Genomic DNA, 20667 nt, shown 5'->3' with positions numbered 1-20667 from the left:
ATGTATGTTATAATGCAAGGAGAGAAAAAACAACAATTATTGCACCTAAAACGTTGTCATTATATCAATAATCGAGGGCAAGTAATTAATTCGCTAAATGATAACACACCTATGCATGATAAGTTGGCTATTTTAGGAGCCTCGGTCAGCAATGTAGCAAAGTCGGCAATTTCTTTAACATGATCTGCGGTAGGCTGGCTGGCTATGAGCCCTAACTGCGCGGTCAAGGTCTTTTTATCCGCGTCCGAAAGACCTTCTTGAACTCCAATTGCATAAACTGCAACCTCTGCATTGTGTAACTGAGTGGTTGGGATGACTAGGAGGTCCTCCCCTGTTACGTATTTTCCAGGAGCAGTATACACTTGAGCGGAGGGCCCTCCAGTGATCAGAATCACCACCTTACTACCACTGCGAGGGGATGCTTCTTTGAACACGTCCAATGTGGCGTTAAGGGCAAGATCCGTTCTCTTGCCACCACTCTTATAAAAGATTTTCGCCAGAGTGGCTGACAAACTTTTATCGTCAGTGAATTTCATGAGTTTGATGCTTTTTTCTGGATATGACTGGTATTGCTCCACACCAAATCGAGCATACTTCAGGTCGAATTTGGAAGCAATCATGGAAGTAGCATTAATAATCTTCTCCCAGTTGTCTTTGCCAATCTTCTCAGAACTATCGAGGACGAACACAATGTCCAGGGGTTTTTCACATTTCTTCTCTAAAGAAAAACAAGCCAATGGATGAGCTCATTATAGCTAGTTTATCAACATTATGTTTTTGAATGGATTTATTCTTTCCCCATAAGAATTCAACAGTGACTCAGCAACAATAATAACTAACAGCTAACAATCAGATACATTTCCTCATCAGCCCGGCATCTATTCTGTCTTGTATCATCCCCTGCCTGTATATACGATGCGGACGATCTATACATTCACACAAGCTTATTTTCATCTGCCTACAATTGCAGCGGCCATTAAACAGACAATGATACATAGGCGCGCGTAGATATGGAATTTCTTTTCGAGTGTTCAACTCGATATGAAGTTGAACACGAGAAGAGAAATTCCATATCTACAAGCAACCGAGTATTATTTTTTGTTTTATAAACATACTAAAAACGACGTTTTTGACGATTTTCCGAAGTGTTCCGACCACTTAATGAAGATTTTCGAAGATTCTCTAAAAGTTTTCCGAAGGCCACCCTAACGTTTCCGAAAATTTTCCGAAGATTTTCGAAGATAGCCAAAGATGCCGGACTTTCTAGGGAGATCCCAAGATGTTTCGATCATGCACCAACATTTTTAAGTACAGTCAAAGGGTCAAACATGACAACAACGTTACGTCATCGATATCATCACAAAGAAAAATTATCGCAACTTCAAACGCGTGAAATTACGGCTTTTCTCAGGGCTGGAAATCCTTGTAAAACACCTTTGTTTGCAGTTTAGATAATTAAGTGTGTTCCAGTTAGCAATTTTTTTTTCTATTAATGCATTGAATTCACAGGTGCACTGGTTTTGTTTTTCACACACCTGTTTGACCATATTTGGCTGGGGCTGTAGAGCTGAGTGAGACATAAATGCTATGCAAATGTAATTAACCAAATACCCTGACTTCTTTCAGGTGGAATTCTCTCGATCCAGTATAGCAATGTAAATATGTTTACGTAGTACCCCGCTTAATCAGCTTACATCTACACAATATTTATTCAATTTTTACCCCGGGGTTTAGCAGGTTAGTATTATGCTAATTAGCCATTTACCTGCTGCTCCTGGGGCTCCAGGTGCTGGTGCTGGTGCCGGTGCAGGGGCTGGAGCCGGGGCTGGGGCTGCAGCAGCTTGTCGTTTAAAGATCCGCGGAATTCCGAAGCCTGAAATAGGAAAACAGAAGTAGCAAAGTTAATTTATACTGAATACGGCGGCCTCATTTGAACTCTTTGCAGTTGAAGAAGGTTGAATATACTAACGCATAAATCAGTTAACCCACAGAGCAAGAGAGCATTGGCTTTGAAACCGATGTTTTTGAAAGATTTATCATACATTTAATTTTTACATCAATTTATGTATTGATCAGAACTTGTTAGCGTATGTATAACAGTTTTAAAATGCAATAATTTTTTTTCTGCCACTAATTTTCTGTGTCACTCATAGAGCTCTTGAAGCATTAACAACCGGCTAAATGTTGATCTAATCTCAATCTCATTATTTAATAAGTCGCTAAAAACAATAGTACATCGGGTAAAGTTGCTGCAACGTTTTGACGTTGAGCGGAAGTATGATAGGGCAATAGCTCAGTAGATTCATAATAAGGCAGAGATAGTTCAAACAGTACTGTTTAATTTCTCAGATCAGTGCCGGACGAACAATAAGCTCATTCTGGGAATTTTGCTTCCGACTGAAAATCTACTTTGTATACATGACACATGTATATTATGTAGGTTGCCTGAGAATGGAAACTTTTCTGCGAGGAAAACTGGGCTGGAATCTTAATTTATGACATTATTGGCATATTTCAATTTTGTTTACTTGAGGAGAATTAATGGGTGAATTATGGTTAATGTACTTAACTGTGCAGATGGTCTCTCCAGCACAAACACCCGCTAATATGGCTCATAAGAATACACTAATTTATATTTCAGTCATGTAATCTTCTATTCATTTTGCCAAAGAAATTACAATCATTTCCATTCAACGCCAAAACCTGCGCCGATACTGACAAAAAAAGAGGTTTATAGAATGGCAAAAACTGCACAGTGTTCCAGTGGGTCATTTCTTCCATGGTAAGCTTGCAACGCCTCAACAATCTTCCTGTAAGCTATCACAAAGTCAAGTACTTGTGCTTTTAGGTCCTCAATTTAAAAACTATTTAATAATCCCTAAGAAATAAAGTGAAAAAAACTCTCTTTACTTGATAATAATCCAAATATTTCCTCCGCTTCTTCTTGGCGCAATCTTGGCGTGCACAGGACATAACTTTATAATCTTAGTTCTAAGTCTAAGGACTTTCTTACATTTTTGTTCTCTCCAGTTTAGCAGTAGGATGTTACACACAGCCAAATAATCTTAACTTTCGTCTTCCTCTTTTCTCCTATGTTACGTACGTACAGCCGAATAACCTCGAATCCAGGATACTAACATCAGTATCACGATGGCCATAACAAAGTTTTGCATGCTATTTTGATAAGTTAGCTTACAATGTAAACTGCCTTTCTACTTCATGACAAGCTGAGTAGTTAACCAGCTTTTTACCACCAGTTGGAACAAAAACTCTAACAAGACTGATGCTTCACTGGCTTTGCTAGTTCGCTAATTTTAGTTTAGACGATCTCCTCCGTGCATGCCAAGTGTTGATGATTATTTATTTCTTATTTAGCTTATGGGTAATCATTAACTTCGTTTGGTATTAAAAGATATTCAGACGGCTCTTACCTTCTCACAGATTTGAAATAGCTATCGAAAAGTTTATCTACTCAGTTATGTTTATGTAATTTACTACTGGTAACCTACCGGCGACATTAGCTAGATGACATGTGAGGGTAAGTACCACAAAACACAACCAAGTTAAACTGGCCCTGTCCATCGCCATTTTTCCCATTTCTACAACGATGAAGTGCTTAACGCGAAGTATTAAACCCTTGACTCATCTGTGTCCGTAAACAATGACATAGTTCATTCATAATTAAGCACTCTAATCGTTCTTTCTCGCTTGTGAACACCAAAAGAACGAATAACGGCTTTGAACAGAGGAGCCACCTGCACTTATTTACAAACTAAAACCAAGTCGCTTGGAACGGATTTTAGCACTTAAGGTTGTTCTCTTCAACATCTAAGTTCTTTCAATCCATCTAGGAAAAAGTCTTTCAAGTTTAGCTGGGCAAGACATGTAACGATTCAATGTCTTATTGAGAGCCGTAAATATCCTATGAGATTTTCATTGTAAATATATGAATGATCTCAGGTTTTGTTTTGTTTTCATCACAGAGCAGAAGTCATGTCCACTAAACATCATGGTCACTGAGCAAATACGGCACTCTTTGTCTATTTACTTTTTAAATGAAAAAAGCTAATATTGAAAATACACAGTCTAAAGTCAACAGAGTTGGTTTTCTTTCAAATTATTATCAACTTGAACAAAAAAACTGTTTCTCCAACAAAATGCTCCAGCAATGTCAAAGACAGGATTCACCTAATTCCTCAAAAATGATGTCATATTTAGAGGAAAACAACACAGAAAAATGAAAAAAATCGCTACTGTTAAAATTTGTCTGCTAAAAGGGATACTGTAACAGCTACCTTTTCCACGCAGTCTTAGTCCTGAGATAGTTTCATAAATAACGCCAGTAATAACTATAAAAAAGTAACTGTGAAAAATAAAACAAGAAATGTCACTGAGTAGTCAATTGGTCACGCTGTGTGTTTTTTATTCTCGTCTTTATCTATAATATTACACATGTCAGTGCAAATGCAAATGACGAGTTCAACAGGACCACCCAACGGGAAGACTTATACATCATAAGGCTGACTGACAAGCAGCCATTTAGAACACTAACCTACTTCTGCCCTTTTTAAAATCACCTAACATAACGCAAGCGAAGTCGAACCGCATCCAAGTGATCCGGCTGGAACCGCATGCAAGTGAGCCCGCTCGTTCAGGTCGCTAATTTCTTACATCAGTGAGATCTAAAGAGGCCCAGTTTGAAGCCTCTTAATAAAAAGAGGAAAAAAGCCGCGGAATAGCTACAACTTTTAGAGATGATTTCAGGCAAACCAGAGATTCATTTATAGATATAATACATTTATTAGTAGCATCAAAAGTCATTGCTATTAGCATTGCGCATGCTCACTAGTTTACTAGTTTGAGCACTCTGGCATGGCTTAGACGATACCACAAGTGTGGGATCGTTTGGGGTGACCATATGGCTTCTGCTCCATCATAGGGTCAGCACTGCCCTGATGAGGTCTAGTTGGCCGAAACAGTACTGTCTGCAGTTAGTTAATACATTTATTATATGGCTGAACGGGTCTGAGATGAACTGAAGAAGGAGATTTTTGATTGGTTCCCTGAGCGGTCAAAATTTTACAATAGACTGACCGCTCACGAATTTATTTCTGCGAATTGCGTTTTCATTTCATTGCACAAAATAAACATTTTTTTTGTTAGTAAAAATATTTTTACCCGCATTTTTGGAGGACAATTTCAATTAAATGTTCAAAAAAATCGACGCGAAAAACTTAAACAAATGCTTACCTTTTGCCCGTTTTCCGAGAATGATAAGACGCATCAATTTATCAGCAGATTAAAAAGGGCCAATCACAGATGTAGCCAAATCAAAAGGCTTTGGCGTAGTGTTTGGAGACCACTGGGCGTACAGTGAATGGCTAGGAGACTAATATCAAGCGCAATGTTTCTTTCGTTGAGTTTTACCCAGTGTGGTTGGGTTAAGCTTGTGGTGTCGGACACTTAAGAACACACGGGTGTTGTTCATGACCGACAACAAAAGTGTGGTGCATGTTATTAATAAGCAAACATGACTGGATCCTTGCTTGCTATCCCCCATAAGACAGCTGGTGTTAATATTTAGCTCTTATTAATCGAGCAGGAGGTCTGTACGGGAAAATCTTGACCGAGGTCCGTTAGTACAGGCTGAAGCCAGTGAGGTCTGTACACACAAACGAGGTCAAGATTCTCCCTAACAGACCGACTAAGCTCGGTTAATAAGATGTTTATTATATGGCAAACAATACTGATTTAATTCGTGTAATGTAACTGGTTTGTACTAGCTGACATTTTGCTTGCTAATGGCGATGAGCTGAACTTAAATTTACCAAAGTTTGCTCGTCTCCTTTACGTTTTCTCTCATCAGGTTTTTCGGTACTTTCATACCGTAAATAAGTATTTTTAGAAGAAATCGTCAATAGTTTTGTATTTTAGTTTGCAACTTCTTCACCTTAAAATGTGACCGCCCCTAGATGCCGGTCTAGATGGGAAAATCTAGGCCTCGATCAAAATTGATTTCAACCTATCAATTTCGTGAATTCGGTAGTTCCCAATCCTTGTGAGACACAGCCATATAATAAGCTCACAGAATAACATTCTCTTCAGGGCTAAGCACATACCCGGCGTTAAGAATGGCCTGACTGATAGTTTGTTTCGGTTGCAGGTGGACAAATTCCAAGGGCTCTCACACGGAATGGATCAGGTCCCGACCACCCTCCCCGAGCATTTGTAACCAGAGAATTGGGCGACACGCCAAAACGATTACTTAAAGCTAGCTTCATTAAATACTTACAGGCGTCCTTGGGAGATTTTATAGCATTTTAGAAACGAGAGATTACAACCTACAAGTTCTATTTTCCCTTTTTCAAGAAACACATTAGCATTATGTATTGATTACTTGGCAGAGCAGAAATATGCAGGGTCCACGGTCATGACTTACATTTCTGCCTTAGGCTATCCGCGTCGTTTAGCTGGCTGGCCTGATCCCACATAATCTGACATAGTGAAACTAGCTTTGAGGGGATATGGTAAGTTATTTTCATCTCAGGATACCAATTCCTCAATAACCCTGCCTATATTAGAGCGTCTTATAGCAGCTCTTGACCAATATCCTCTATGTATTACAACCAAACATTAGCACAAGTAAAGCATAACCAGGCATTTTTTTGCTGCCTTAGAGTAGGTGGGATATACTACTCGACCTGGTCAACCAACGTCAAACTTAATTGGGATCGACTAACTGTTCTTTCTAAAAGAAAGCGAAGTTTTTACTGTGGCCATGATATTAGTATTAAAACATTTTAAGTACAGTGACCCCTCAAAACCAACAGAGTTGCTCATATATAGAGAACAACCAGTTTGCCCCGTTACACATGTGCTAGCCTATCTGTCTGTTGGGGGAAGTGCCCCAGGGCTAACGGGTGACCCATTTTTAGGTCATATTTTACTCAGTCTCTAGAGGAGACTTGGTAATACGTGCAACAAAGGGTTTCAACTTACAATTCAACAATGTTGCGAGACAAGTTGAAAGAAAAATGTTGTCCGTATTACCGGACCTTAAGACAACATATCATGTTTTGTCATCTTAAATGAGTTGTTGTTGTCTAGTTCTTCAATAAACGAGTCAATCGAACTTTCCAAAGATGCAAATATTAGACTACTTCTCGATGCGACTTTTTTTTTGTCGTTTTCATTTGTGATTGGGTAAACGTCGTTTTTCACCTGTGAGCTTTCATGATTCGCGTTTCCCACTGGTCAGTGGATTTTATCTATCATTTATACCCAATCGTTTTTCGGTGAGAAAATCTCATTATCTACATGTATGAAGTGAACTTTTATCAAACACTAACGGCAACATGCTCTCTAAGAATGGAAAATGCTGTAACGTTCTCCACGGACGCCTAAAAAGCTTTTACTTATATATTTGTCGTCTGAGTACAATAACTTTTTGTTGTTGTTAATGCTTCAGCTTGGAATGAAGAATTACTTTTACAGTTGTCATAGGGTTTGATTTTATTTAAACTATTTTACATGTTTTCATGTTGTAGCATTGAAATCAAAATCTCGTTTAATGCTTTGCAACTGTAGTTGAGGGAATAATACGCAACAACAGGGTTACTTGTTTAATGAAGGATCTCCGTGCAAAAAAAATTATATAAAAGGCCTCTTTAACTTATCTTATAAACACTCGCTACATGAAAAGCAGTTTAGCATTCAGTTGCAGCAGGAGAAGATCAGTAAGAGAGTGAATCCTCCGTAAAGGCTTGCATCAAAGGTAATCCCGCGGAAGAACTGGGTACCATGTCTAAAAATAGCTTAAGTATGATGACCTTGGGTATAAGGCCTATATGGGGGATTCACTCTCTTACCTTGATCTTCTGATTTTTTCCGCCCGATACAACATATTTTTACAGTACAATTTTAAAATTTGTTTTATTAAAAATTTTCGTTGCCGGATTCATTTCTTCTGATGTAAGCTAAACGTATTGCGCTCTTTCGGTTGCTGGGGAATGCAGATTGATAAGAAATGATGTCATCATTATTACGTTTGCTTCGATCCTGCAATTAAAATGAATATGTTAGTACATAAAAACAAATGGTTAGCAGTAGAAAGCAGGGAAATTGTCACTCCTCCCTGGTGTATAAATGGAGGTTGACAAAGTTAGTGTGGGAGGTAACCCTATGACTGACAGCATCTCGTCCTGGTTGTTTAATGCTGCACGCGATAAGCTCGGAAATTATGAATCTCTTGACCCGACATCAACTATCTGGAACTTAGAAATAATTGGACACGACTAAGCTAGTTCAGAGGGCCAATATTAAAATCAACCAATAAGAATGCTACATACATTGGACCGGGCATTGTTCCAAGTGATCCCGCACGTTCACTCTTGAAGATTTTCTATTAGTTTTATGGCTTGCGTTTCTAAAACAGCTTTCTTTCAAATTAAATATTCCTTTACTTTCGTTTCTGTTTTGTTTAACATCAGAAGTGACTATACGCCTAGTCGGCTCCCAGTCAATATTGTGCGCGTGAAGTTTGCGTTGTTTTTCCAGTCCGTGATCGTGGCATTTTTGTTCTAAACATTTTCAGTCTGGTAATAAATCTCTTACTCGGACCCGCACTGAGAGAATATCGGCGCTTGGTCTTTCTTGTACGGACCTCCCTGCGTTCGGTCCGTTCTCAGTCAGGACCTCGGGCCGATATTCTCCCAATACGGCCCTCGCGTTAGGTGAATAAGACATTTGGTTAACTGAGTGATTGATTGACTGTAATTATTGATCCACCCACCGTCTTGGCAATGAATGGAAATGCTTTGTAGTAAGTCAGTTAAATAAATGTTAAATTTCTCTTAACATTAACATAAGCTCTATACTCAAAACTGGCTTACTTGGAACGACCCTTAAAGAACCTTACGGACCTTAAATATAAAAAGAGCGCTGCAGTTGCGGTGTTAGGGATGTAGAATCAGAGTACAAAAATATAGGTACGTATTTTACGCAGAACCTAACGTAAGAAATACAGTGTATGTGTGTTTTGAACAGGGATTCACAGAACGTATGATATGATCAAGACAACGACAAGCCTTTAAATGATTTGTGTAGATACGCAGTCAAAAATAACTTATAAATAAAATCTGCGACTGCATAAGGCCTCCCATTTGCAATAGTTGCTTTGAAGCACACACAGCAAAAAAGGCAATAACCCAATATTCCAGTATTTGTGCCAAAATCACGTTGTCTGATAATGAACAACCATAACTGAGTTTTTGCAAAGCTTACTCTGGCTTGGGTCTTCCTAAAGCATCAAAAAGCAATTTGCAAATGCATTATTGCTTAGTACTTGTCATTAAGTAGACAAAACGTTAACAAATTCCATTATTATGCCAAGACAAATCTTCTAATTCTAAGTTTTTCGCCCATCTTAGAAATGATGAGGTTACTTTAATTATAAAAGGAAAACCATGATGGCGGCTATCAGGAATAAGGCCTATTATATCCTAGGCCTAACACGGTATGTGTTTCTTACCTTGATCGACAGGGAGCATTGGTGGTATAAGAGTTGGACCGGGCTTGGCACTGGATCCCGTTTGAACTGCAAAACAAAAGCTGTTTAAGCTGTGTATATATTTTTGGGGGTTACTAAGATGCATGTGCACGCTAGGCAACATGTTCTATCAATTTATTATACCCATATGCGTGCAGGGTTACTGGGAATGAAGAATTAAAAAAATGTATTAATAAGTATCAGTAATAAGTCCTGTTATATCCTAACACAGTATGTGTTTCTTACCTTGAGCAACAGGGAGCATCGGTGGTATAAGACTTGGACCAGGTGTGGCACTGGATCCCGTTTGAACTGCAAAACGAAAGCTGTTTAAGCTGTGTATATATTTTTGGGGGTTACTAGGATGCATTTGCACGCTAGGCGACATTTTCTATCAATTTATTATACCCATATGCGTGCAGAGTTACTGGGAATGGAGAATTAAAAAAATATATTAAATAATTCATGCACTTAAGTACCAGTAGACATGCTTGCAATCCTATCAAAACTCATAAATATTACAGTCTCTGTGCGACAACACTTCTATCGCTATCCATATATGTCATATATGAAATATACTTAATTATTAGAGCGTGTCATAAAGCATTAATATTTGGCATATTTCAGTCAACATAAACATTCTTACTTGTCCTAGAAAACGAGATCACGGGACTTTCAGAAAAAGAGCAACCTGAGAACCAACAGATACAAAAAAATACAATGCCGTTAGCAAAATCAAACTCAACAACAAAACCAATTCTACTCGACCCGTGGTCTATAATGTATGGCTACCTACAAACCCTGGGCAGTTCACAGAGTTAGCACTTGACGTCGCTGAGATCGTTGGAGTTGACTTGGAAGCTGAGGTTGCACTGGACGGTAATGTTGCTATTTGGCTAATCAGAGGACTGGCGACCACAGGGTTGGGGCCACTTGCGTTACTAAGAGGCTGGATGGGCGCAGGAGGATTGGGCGTAAAACTACCACCGATGCATAGACAAATGCAGAGAGAAGGACAGTGAGAGTTGGTTTGCTTATGTATCTTGGGGAGTGGTCGTAGATACAGAGGATTACCACTTGAAGATGGTTGCGGACATGGACATGGACATGTAGGAGGTGGCGAGCATGGCTGTGAAGAAGCTGATTAAGAATTATACGATTAAAATGAGTATTATGGACAATTATATTGATATTATCTTTTTAATGGCTTAACATCAAAGTGCAGGTTATCAGTAAGCGAAAGCTTGAGCTCCAATTCGATTAGGCATCGTATGATCATCAAGAGTATCAACAATATTACAAGGATGTTCATCATAACAACCAAGGTCTAAAAAATTCAAATTTCTCTCTGAGAACTGACTCGTTCAAATAAAAGCAATTCATTGTTGTTTTTAGTCTCACTGAGTGGAAATGGTGGTTTGTAAAAAGGTTTAATCAAAGCTACTTGTATAGATTTAAAAGAATTCACCTGGCCCTAGAGCCTGAGGTAGCTGTACGTTTTTTGTTGCTGATGTAGGAACAACTGTAGGAGTCACTTGACCCGGGTTGAGTGTCGCTTGCATGTTATTTTTATCGATTTGCTCGATAACTGAAGACGGTAGAGGTATTTCTGTAATCTCATATCGACCTGAAAACAACAACAACAAAAAAAGAAATTCCACAACATAAGATCATTGCCAGACTGAACTGAACTGCACGAAATAAGAACACTACCACACTGAAATGGACGAGATAAGAACACCGCCACACTGAAATGGACGAGATAAGAACACCGCCACACTGAAATGGACGAGATAAGAACACTGCCACACTAAAATGGACGAGATAAGAACACTGTCACACTGAAAACTACCACACTGAAATGGACGAGATAAGAACACTGCCACACTGAAATGGACGAGATAAGAACACTGTCACACTGAAATGGACGAGATAAGAACACTACCACACCGAAATGGACGAGATAAGAACACTGTCACACTAAAATGGACGAGATAAGAACACTGCCAGACTAAAATGGACGAGATAAGAACACTACCAGACTAAAATGGACGAGATAAGAACACTGCCAGACTAAAATGGACAAGATAAGAACACTGCCGGACTAAAATGGACAAGATAAGAACACTGCCAGACTAAAATGAACAAGATAAGAACACTGCCAGACTAAAATGGACGAGATAAGAACACTGCCAGACTAAAATGGACAAGATAAGAACACTGCCGGACTAAAATGGACAAGATAAGAACACTGCCAGACTAAAATGAACAAGATAAGAACACTGCCAGACTAAAATGGACGAGATAAGAACACTGCCACACTGAAACTGCTCGAGATAAAAACACTGCCACACTGAAATGGACGAGATAAAAACACTGCCACATTCTCAATAAAATGAGCTTTACTCGAGCCAATTTTTGTCCTTAGTACGTTCACACAAATTATTCTCCTAGTGTTTGAAGCTTATGTTCTTGGGAATTCTATCCCGTCTTTAAATGTTGCTCTCAACAAAAAGGTGTTGAATTCATCATCATTAAAAACCTAGACGAACGAGGCGGTGGGAGATTGAAATATCAGGAGCATTTGAAGTGGGCAGGTACCAGTTTCACTCTTAATTGAATTTGAGTTCTTCTTATTTTGATAATGGCAGTAATGAAGGGAAATACCTTCGAAAAATTGGAAATATGAATATTCCTAGTAAGAAATGCTTTTATCTTAAAATATTCACGTTTTCGAATGGTTTCTGAATTACTTCTGCGGCCGTTATTTTCAATAATTGTTATGCGTATTTGAGACTCTTCACGAATTTGTTTTGACTTACTACTTATGCGTTGGCGCGAAAGTTAAAACGAGATCAAGAGCTCTTTCTTTGAGGTTTTAGGCCGATATCTCTTAATGTTGCTTCCTCTTTCTCCAGAAAAATTCAGCCGTTTTGTTTGAAGCAGGTTGAAGTAGCTCGAGCGTGTTAATTGCAAAACACAAGATAGCTCTGCTGGAAGGAAAACAAACTACAAATCCAGTGGTAAGGACTGCTAAGCCAACTTTATTCATGTTTTCAAAAGCGCAGTCTCACTGTTCGTGTAATGTATCATTGGAAAACAAAGTACTATTCTACTTCTTCTAAACGGGGTATTTTTCTGACTGGAAATTAAATTGACAGCAAACGGAAATTGTTCAAACTTCCTTTGACAGGTTACCGTCAGTTTGGTTCACGCTCTGTCGATCACATTTTCCGGTGTTTAGTTCCTGTTATCTTACACACATGTGATTAACCCTCACCTGTTGGTTTCACATAATACGTTCCCTTTATGGTCCACAACACAGACGAAAGAAGGCAAGCCAGGTAGAAGAGGTGGTAAAATCTTTCCATGCGTCCGGGGGATCCAACAGTCTTACACTCTACAGGTTAGAAAAAACAATATCGCGCAGGTTACACACTACAGGTTAACTCAATCGCGGACCGCCTTCTACTTTTATGCTTACATGTATTGCATTCATTTCCTTATTACGTCATATTTTGTGGATGGATACTTCATCCTCGCACGGTTCATTCAAACTTGGTTTAAGCCTGTGAGAGTGTAGTGCTAATGGAATAAATAGTTGCGAAAAGCTTGTTGTCCAAATTCCCTGTCCTATGTTGTTGATCTTTACTTATGATTTTTCCTCTAGTTACACTTTTTTCCTGCGGGTGTCTGGCGACATAGGTAATGTACTCACCAGTGAGAGCATGGTTAGCCCCGCCCACCCAATTGAACCAAAAATTTTGATCCATCCACCTAATGTTTGACTACTGAAACCAGTGACACTTAGAAGACGAAAACCAATCATATTGCAGAACGAAAACGAAGTACTTTAACTGGAGTGTGGTTTTTGATGATATTTACTGATTGTAACTTTCGACAAAACGCTGGCATTCAAACTCCTAGTCACTTAAATCTACGAAATCCGGACATGAGCACTGGCTTGATGGACCGTTGGGTTCAAACACATTTTTTACCTGTCAGATGGCCTGGTAGAACATAAGACGAAATTAATTCATAGTTAAATCTCTCAAAGATGTGTTTTGAATTACTTCCGAAGAAGAGAGAGGAGGTCACATGCAATTACATCTGCAGTGAGAAATCGGTAGGAGGAGGATTATCATCTGAAGCCAATAAAAGAAACTGTACGGTGATTATCAAAATGTAAACACGATGTTGTTATACTTATATTTGGGTGGGGCACCCCTGCGATGGACTAGCATCCCTTCCAGGAGGAAGAGGAAAAACTCCTTATTGCTTCACGATATAGCAACCGGAGATAGGCGCCGACCTGCCTAGTTTAGTAACTGGGCTCGAACTTAGACTGCATTTTACTCAGTGTTTTGCTCTCCAACATTGATTCTCGGAATGGCATCATATTGAATTGTGATCACCCTGAAATACATGCACAGCAGTGGAAAGTAAGAAAGGGACATTGTTAACATCTAAATGGGTATCCACAACTTACGGTTGAGGTTTGGACCTTTTTATTACATCCATAGTTATTTTGAGACAAAAAACAGACTTCGTTGAAATGCAACGATTGCCCTGTTCTTTGCTTAAAATAGAAAAATTATTTATTTCTAATTACGCTACAGTCTTGTCTTTCATTACGCGCGTTTTTTTCGAAGAGAAGCGAGAGCAGCTAGTGTTCATCCCTGGGTGTAATTTCGAGTGTAAATTTTGATTCACTTCCAAACAGAATTCCATTAGGGATTCGAGGATATCCCAGCCATACACTTTCTCCCGCCATCTATCCGACGATTTCAGCTAGGATTCCTTCGCTATCAGACCGCAGTTCGTTTGACCTTCGCGTCCTTCTCGCCAAACCGCCCGTGTCATCCTCCAAATTAGAGACGCCAAGGATCCTTAAGTCTAGAAAGAGAGGATATCTTGGAGTAACTTTGCCGCCGAAATGCACTGACCATCGGGTAGGTGTCCTTTGGAATATAGGAGGCCGCGTGGCCGAGTTGTTAGGGCGTACGAGTTCAAATCCGGAAGTCGCAGGTTCAAGTCCCGCTCTGACCACTAAGCCGGAGTTGTTTCTCGGTAGAACCTAGTTCAACTCAGTTATGCCAGATAGGATTTTTAAGCCTATTTTGTTTAGTTAATATATTTGTTTCTTTCAGTTTAAGCGGCATACCTGTGAACTACCGAAGTGTAGCTAAGCGCATTGACCACTATAAACAACACTTAAACACTTTTTTTAATCGCGCTATCTAAAGACCTTGATAGCTCGCCTCGCAATTCAGAAGGACTCTTAAACATTGCAAATTGATCGCCTTCAGTTAACTACAGTTACAATTTGTAGAGCTCAAATTCCAAAATATAGATAATTCTCTTCGCGGTTCGGAGAAAGCCAACAAACCGCCTAGAGAAAAACCAATGGGTGACCTCAAAGCTCCTCAGATGATCGTGGCTTTGCAAAAATGGCCTCATATCTCTGCTTCAGGTGAGCCAAAGTCACTTGGCGTCGTGATTGCACTCTCATTGTTCCTTTGCCTTCCGGTACAATTATGTAAAACTTCAGTTTACTTCCTCCCCCACTGAATGTTCGCCATTTTTTACTTCTGAATTGCGATAGCAAGTTACAAGTTGTTGATGGCGTGCAGGTTATGCAAATAATATGCAAATGAGGAGTCGGTCACACATCTGTTAAGTTTTTGTGCTATTTCTGCTGACCAGTAAATAAGACGGTAGAAATCAGTACACAAGTAAATAGTGCGGGCGCATCTTTCGTTTTAGATATTACGTAAGTACGCGTGCTGCACTAAAACTAGAAACCTTTATTGTTTGCTTTTTGGTCAGAGTTCATTGACAGTAAATTAGAAATAACAAACAAAACAAAGCATTAGCTCAATATAAACCAAACACTGTGCTCAATAGTGAAACAGTGGTGAAATTGATGGAAGCTGATATTGAATAGTTCCGAGGCGAAGTTTAAGATCAATTGAAGGCAATCCTTATGTGTCTGCTAATACTGACGGTAGCATAGCATCCATATGGTAGCATCCATACGCTTATTTGTGAACTGCATATGCTCATATTATGTAATTTAAAAACAGAAATAAAAGAGTAGAATAAACTTGCCTGTCTTCGTCTTGTTATCTTTCATTCTGCGCCACGATTGTGTGATGCGATGTATTTTTCCTTGACATGGTTGTCGCGACGTCGCTTCGATCGTTATCACATATACCTGCTAAAAGCCGCTGCTAAAGTCCACTAGGGGAAGTTATTCCTGGAATACTGTACAGTCAACATCTTGTCCCACTAGCGATCTCTTGTCGCTAGTGGGACAAGAGAGGGAAGGTTACCGAAAACACACACACAGGGCGTCATGCATGTTTAAATTAGATTACATCACTTAGCACTTTTCTGAAGTTTTTGACTCAAAAGTCGAGGTTTATTTTACTTTTTCAATATCAGTCTACGGGACTGCTTATATTGTTAAAACAAGCCACATCATGCCGCAACTGGCCATGGTATCAGACGCAAACTCGGCACATGGCGTCCTTGCTCCCGCGGGGGGGTACTTTGGGAATTTCTGGGTGGGGATGTGCCGCTGGGACCCTGGAACCCTTAGCCTATACCAGAGCTAGTTGGACTGAATTTCGCTACCCTATACTAGAGTAAACTCCCCAAATCCCCCCATCTATCGACACTTTTGAGGCTGATTTGCGTAGATTTAAACTTGCCGATTTGACTTTTTTATATTTTTGAGTGGCAATTCCTGGTTTCCTTAGTCTAGATAAAATCTTCAACCAACTAGTCAGTTTTGTGAAAAATGATACCCTATTCTAGACCCAAACGCTCTGATTTATATACTCTATCCTAGAGTAAACTGCTTGAAAACCATACCCTCCACAGCGGCACATACCTATATATCCCATATATGGAAGTGCCCCCCCCCCCGGGATAAGAGTTTACGTTTGCGTGACAGTACAGACAGCGCTTTTGGTATCACCGCCCAAGACTATAAGGAGCGAGAAGTCATTTGGCCGTGTCACGCAACGCTTTACTCAAAAAAGAAGAAAAGCTGGCGAAAGAAAATTCTATCTTGATTTCCTCAGCAATTTATTTCATATATACTATATTTTTATTTTTATTTCTATTTTTTATATTTCACTTTATTTTAATATATTTTTTAAGTTACCCTCGACCCTCGACATGTTACCCTGGACTCTCGACATTTTACCCTCGACTCTCGACTCTCGACAATTACATACACTCTTCAAAATAAGGTTGACAATTGAAAATCACAAGCCGGCAGTCACGTTACGGGTCCCTGTAGGCTTCCTCTCGCCGCGCTTTATTTTATTTTTCGCGCGCCGTTTCCCGCGCTGTGCCCCAACTAACTGAACACCTGGAAGAGGCTATCTGCAAACCGCTGAGGATCCCAAATGCTCAAAGGCTGACGAGGATGAAGTTTGAGAATGTAGAGGTGAATTAATCAACATGACACGAGCGTGGGACAAAGAAAAATTCTGAGTCCACGACAGGAATCGAACCCATGACCTCCCGAACACCGGGCGGGCGCTCTATCCACTGAGCTACGAGAACTCATGGAGAGCAAGGTCATTTAACTGAGTTCATATATGATAGGTGTCCTGCATACTGCTAGGATCAACGCTAAGGATGAAGTTCTTGGCAAACTGTCCAGACTCTATGAATCTGAAGGAGCAGTAAGCGAGCCAATAAATGCTAAATTAGCTTCGCTCGTTGGCAAGATGGTCAAAACAAGTTTTTTCTGAAGAGAAAAAGAAAGAAAAACACGAAAAATACAACAGGCCCCGCAACTGCGAAAACCTAATCAATACAAGAGTAAATCCAGAAACCTAGAGCAAAATTAGAGCAAATACACGCCCTAGAGATCAAAGGATATACGACAAGCTTAAGACAAGCCTCGTGAAGAGTATGATTCCTGTTATTAAAATCGCAGATAAGCTGTTAGAGATGAAGTCCAACTCTAAGCCTGTATCTGAGAGTGATATGTCTGCCTTTCTTCAGCTCTCACTAGACTCTTTTGTTCTCCTTGGACACTTGATAAACGAGGTCAATCTAAAGAGGCGTGAGCTTATTAAACCGGATTTAAATGAACAATTTAGACAGTTACGTACTTCACAAACTCCGGTAACCAAGCTCTTATTCGGAGATGATCTACCAAATCTGTAAAAGAAATCTCAGAAACCAGTAAAGTTGGTGTCAAGGTGTCATCAAAACCTCAAGACCATCAAAACTGTCAGGTGAGTCTTAATGACATCGTTGACTGCGAAAATAATACACCAAGTGTGCCATATGTTGCAGGTAGACTGGAACAATGTCTGTCTGTATAGCAAACCATACCCTCAGACAGCTTTATACTGAGTACCATGAAAGGGGTTAAAGTTGAGTTTGCAAACAGTCCAAAGTAGACAATCATCCCCAGAGAGTATAACGTTAATGAAATTGAGGTTAAAACAATTGACCTACAAATAGCAAAATAGGTGAAATAGTAGTTATAAAGTAGGGGTTCTGCGCCAGGGCACATGCGTAGGTGTGTAGGGGGTGCTGGGGAACTAATACCCCTAGGAAGTGACGTCATGTCTCTCCGAAAGATGACATCATCGGAGTGGAGGGGCGTTTGCGTAGGTGTGTAAGGGTGTTCATGACATCATTGTTTACTGTAAGGTGACGTAACTTCTCTTTTAGTAGTGGAAACCCACAGGACGATAACTCGTCGAAATCGCGTTACATAGGCCTGAGGAGCTGGCAAACAACAAAGAATACAACACAGCAACAGGGTAAGTAGATTTTATTCACAAAATATAAGAATGATTGACTTTTCAAGCAAAGCCGTTGCATTCTCATACAAACCTTTATAAATTCAAACCGTTGTAACACAACACCTCCATATGCTGCAAGGCCAGAGTCACGTTTCGCGTAGTCAAATTCGGTTATGTATATGCCATATGGTTGTGTTGTATATGCCATATGCCACGTTAGGCTGAACGTTCACATAAGAGTGCAAAAAAAAGATAACATTGAGAGCTTGGGTCACCTGTGATTTAGTCAATGTTTTCAAGATTAACATTTCGAATAAACACAAATCTCGAAGAAAAGGTTTTCTCGTATATTTTTCCAATATAGTAAGAACGAGATGCCCAACGGATTGAAGGCGCTCTTATTTTGAAAACATCATATATATTTCGTTTAATTTGTGCTTCAAGTTCAATTTCATCCACCAGCAAATTCCCACTCTGATGTGAATTACACATGATTTCAGGACACAAACGTCTGGAAAGCGTTTTTGTTGCGTAATAAACAAATTTTGATGCATTTTTAGAAACAGGGACTTTTCCAGGACAATCTGTTTAGCGTCTATTCAAAGTGTAAATACAAATTGACGGTCCAAACGCGGAAAAGCAAGTTCCATGTCGCCTACATAATTTAAAATATTTCCCAGGTCGGAAAATTAGGTAATAGAAATAAAGTATATTTTATTCTGTTATGAAGTTACCCTGCTAAAATGCGTTTCTCTCTGTGTTTATCACCGTGTTTATCTCCATGTTTATCACCGCGGTTTGTGTTTTGTTTCTTCTAAAGCTACGATGGCCAAGGAAAAAGAGTGTTTGCGTTTCTCTCTATTCTATACTCAATAATGGGCCGAATTGGGCAGGGGTTCCATTTCATGATGTCATCCCTAATACTACTCTACCACGTCATCCTATCTATTTTTAGCTTGTCGCCCCGATGATGTCATCCTCCTAAAAGAGAAGTTACGTCACCTTACAGTAAACAATGATATCATGAACACCCTTACACCCCTACGCAAACGCCCCTCCACCTCGATGATGTCATCTTTCGGAAAGAGACATGACGTCACTTCCTAGGGGTATTAGTTCCCCAGCACCCCCTACACCCCTACGCATGTGCCCTGGTGCAGAACCCCTACTCTATAACTACTTGTAATTGAAAAAACAGCACATTCTGAAGGAGAATACATCTCCAACAATTTTGTTAGGCCTAAGAAATACGACTCATATCGACTGATTCTTAACTTGAAATATCTGAATCAATTTGTTCAGTATCATCACTTTAAAGTCGAATGTTTTAAGAGTACCATTACTCTAATGAGTCCCATCTGTTAAATGGCCAGCATTGATTTCAAGGATGCTTACTATTCTGGACAAGAAGAATAGAAAATACCTCAGATTTAAATGGAAGAACCAATTGCTTCAGCTTACCCGTCTACCAAATGGCTTGAATATTGCTCCTAGAATATTTACAAAATTGATGAAACCAGCATACTCCGTTTTATGTTGCAAAGACTTTGGAAATGTGAGACATATAGACGATACATATCTCCAAGGGAGAACTTTTCACGATTTTGAGGTTAATATACAACTGTCAAGCTTTTCAGAGACTTGGGCCTTGCCTTAAATATGAATAAATCAGTTTTCATTCCCACCCAGTGTATTCCTTTTTTGTTTTTTATACTAAACTCAGTTCAGATGTCAATCTCTCTTACATCAACAAAAGCCATGAAAATAAAATCAAAAGCAGTTGAATTGCTCAGCATTCAGTCTTCTAAAATACGGACTGTCTCATAGGCTATTGGTCTTATAGTAACCAGTTTTCCAGGCGTGATGTATGGACCTCTCTATTAAAGACAATTAGAACTAGAAAAGGTGGCTGCTCTAAAACAGAGCAGAGGCAATTTAGGACATGCTCTTATTCATCAACCTAAGTCGTTTTGACCCCACAGCATCAGGCTTTTGTCGACCAGTGCAGCAGCAAAGGCTAAAGTTCCTCTTGACACCATTCTCCGAACTGCAGGTTGGAGAGAACATTGCACGTTTGCAAAGTACTATCAGAAACCAATTCAACTGTTATCATTTGAGTCAGTGAACATTTGGAAACAAATTTTTCCTGTTGTTGCATATCTTGATGCTTGGTGCTCACAAATACTGGCTCTCAACATCTCATGGGATCCCTGCACCAAGTGATGACGAGAGAGAATCAAAAATTAAACGAGGCTTACCTGTAAATTGAAGTCTGATGGTAATTCTATCGAGTCACCACGTGGTGTAAAGGATCACATACCCGCCCTATTTTTGGTG

At 39.6% G+C, this 20667-nt stretch overlaps 2 protein-coding genes across 3 annotated transcripts in view; both read right to left on the bottom strand.

Moving 5' to 3' along the window:
* Positions 1-3731, bottom strand: part of LOC145492323 (coadhesin-like) — a 20999-nt gene extending 17268 nt beyond the window's left edge. The window contains exons 1-3 of the mRNA XM_081471753.1: positions 3510-3731; positions 1766-1873; positions 110-718 (exon numbers count right to left, since the gene is read on the bottom strand). Coding sequence (XP_081327879.1) covers positions 110-718; positions 1766-1873; positions 3510-3597 — 805 coding nt within the window. The 5' untranslated portion in view covers positions 3598-3731. The remainder of the gene's footprint in view (positions 1-109; positions 719-1765; positions 1874-3509) is intronic.
* A 3710-nt stretch (positions 3732-7441) lies between these two features.
* Positions 7442-14680, bottom strand: LOC145492429 (uncharacterized). Of its 2 annotated transcripts, XM_081471878.1 has the most exons (7): positions 12828-14680; positions 11016-11174; positions 10340-10687; positions 10194-10238; positions 9794-9859; positions 9530-9595; positions 7442-8058 (listed from the first exon to the last, which is right to left on the bottom strand). In XM_081471878.1, the coding sequence occupies exons 1-7, from the start codon at positions 12916-12918 to the stop codon at positions 8042-8044; spliced, it is 792 nt and encodes a 263-aa protein (XP_081328004.1). In that variant the 5' UTR covers positions 12919-14680; the 3' UTR covers positions 7442-8041. The 2 variants fall into 2 exon arrangements, with proteins under 2 accessions (XP_081328004.1, XP_081328003.1); XM_081471877.1 differs by lacking the exon at positions 7442-8058 and having other exon boundaries at positions 9312-9595.
* Between the last annotated feature and the right edge of the window lie 5987 nt (positions 14681-20667).

Source organism: Orbicella franksi, chromosome 7, assembly GCF_964199315.1.
Source record: "Orbicella franksi chromosome 7, jaOrbFran1.1, whole genome shotgun sequence".
NCBI classification, from domain to species: Eukaryota; Metazoa; Cnidaria; class Anthozoa; order Scleractinia; family Merulinidae; genus Orbicella; species Orbicella franksi.
The sequence above is the reverse complement of the archived record's forward strand: the minus strand, read 5'-3'. Positions and strand labels throughout refer to the sequence as shown.

Excerpts from the sequence above, each read along its gene's own strand:
- LOC145492429 (XM_081471877.1), bottom strand. The coding sequence starts at position 12,918 with ATGGAAAGATTTTACCACCTCTTCTACCTGGCTTGCCTTCTTTCGTCT. Across the intron at positions 11,175-12,827 it reads GTATTATGTGAAACCAACAG|GTCGATATGAGATTACAGAA; the intron begins GTGAGGGTTAAT and ends TGTTGTTTTCAG. Across the intron at positions 10,688-11,015 it reads ACCTCAGGCTCTAGGGCCAG|CTTCTTCACAGCCATGCTCG; the intron begins GTGAATTCTTTT and ends ATTCTTAATCAG.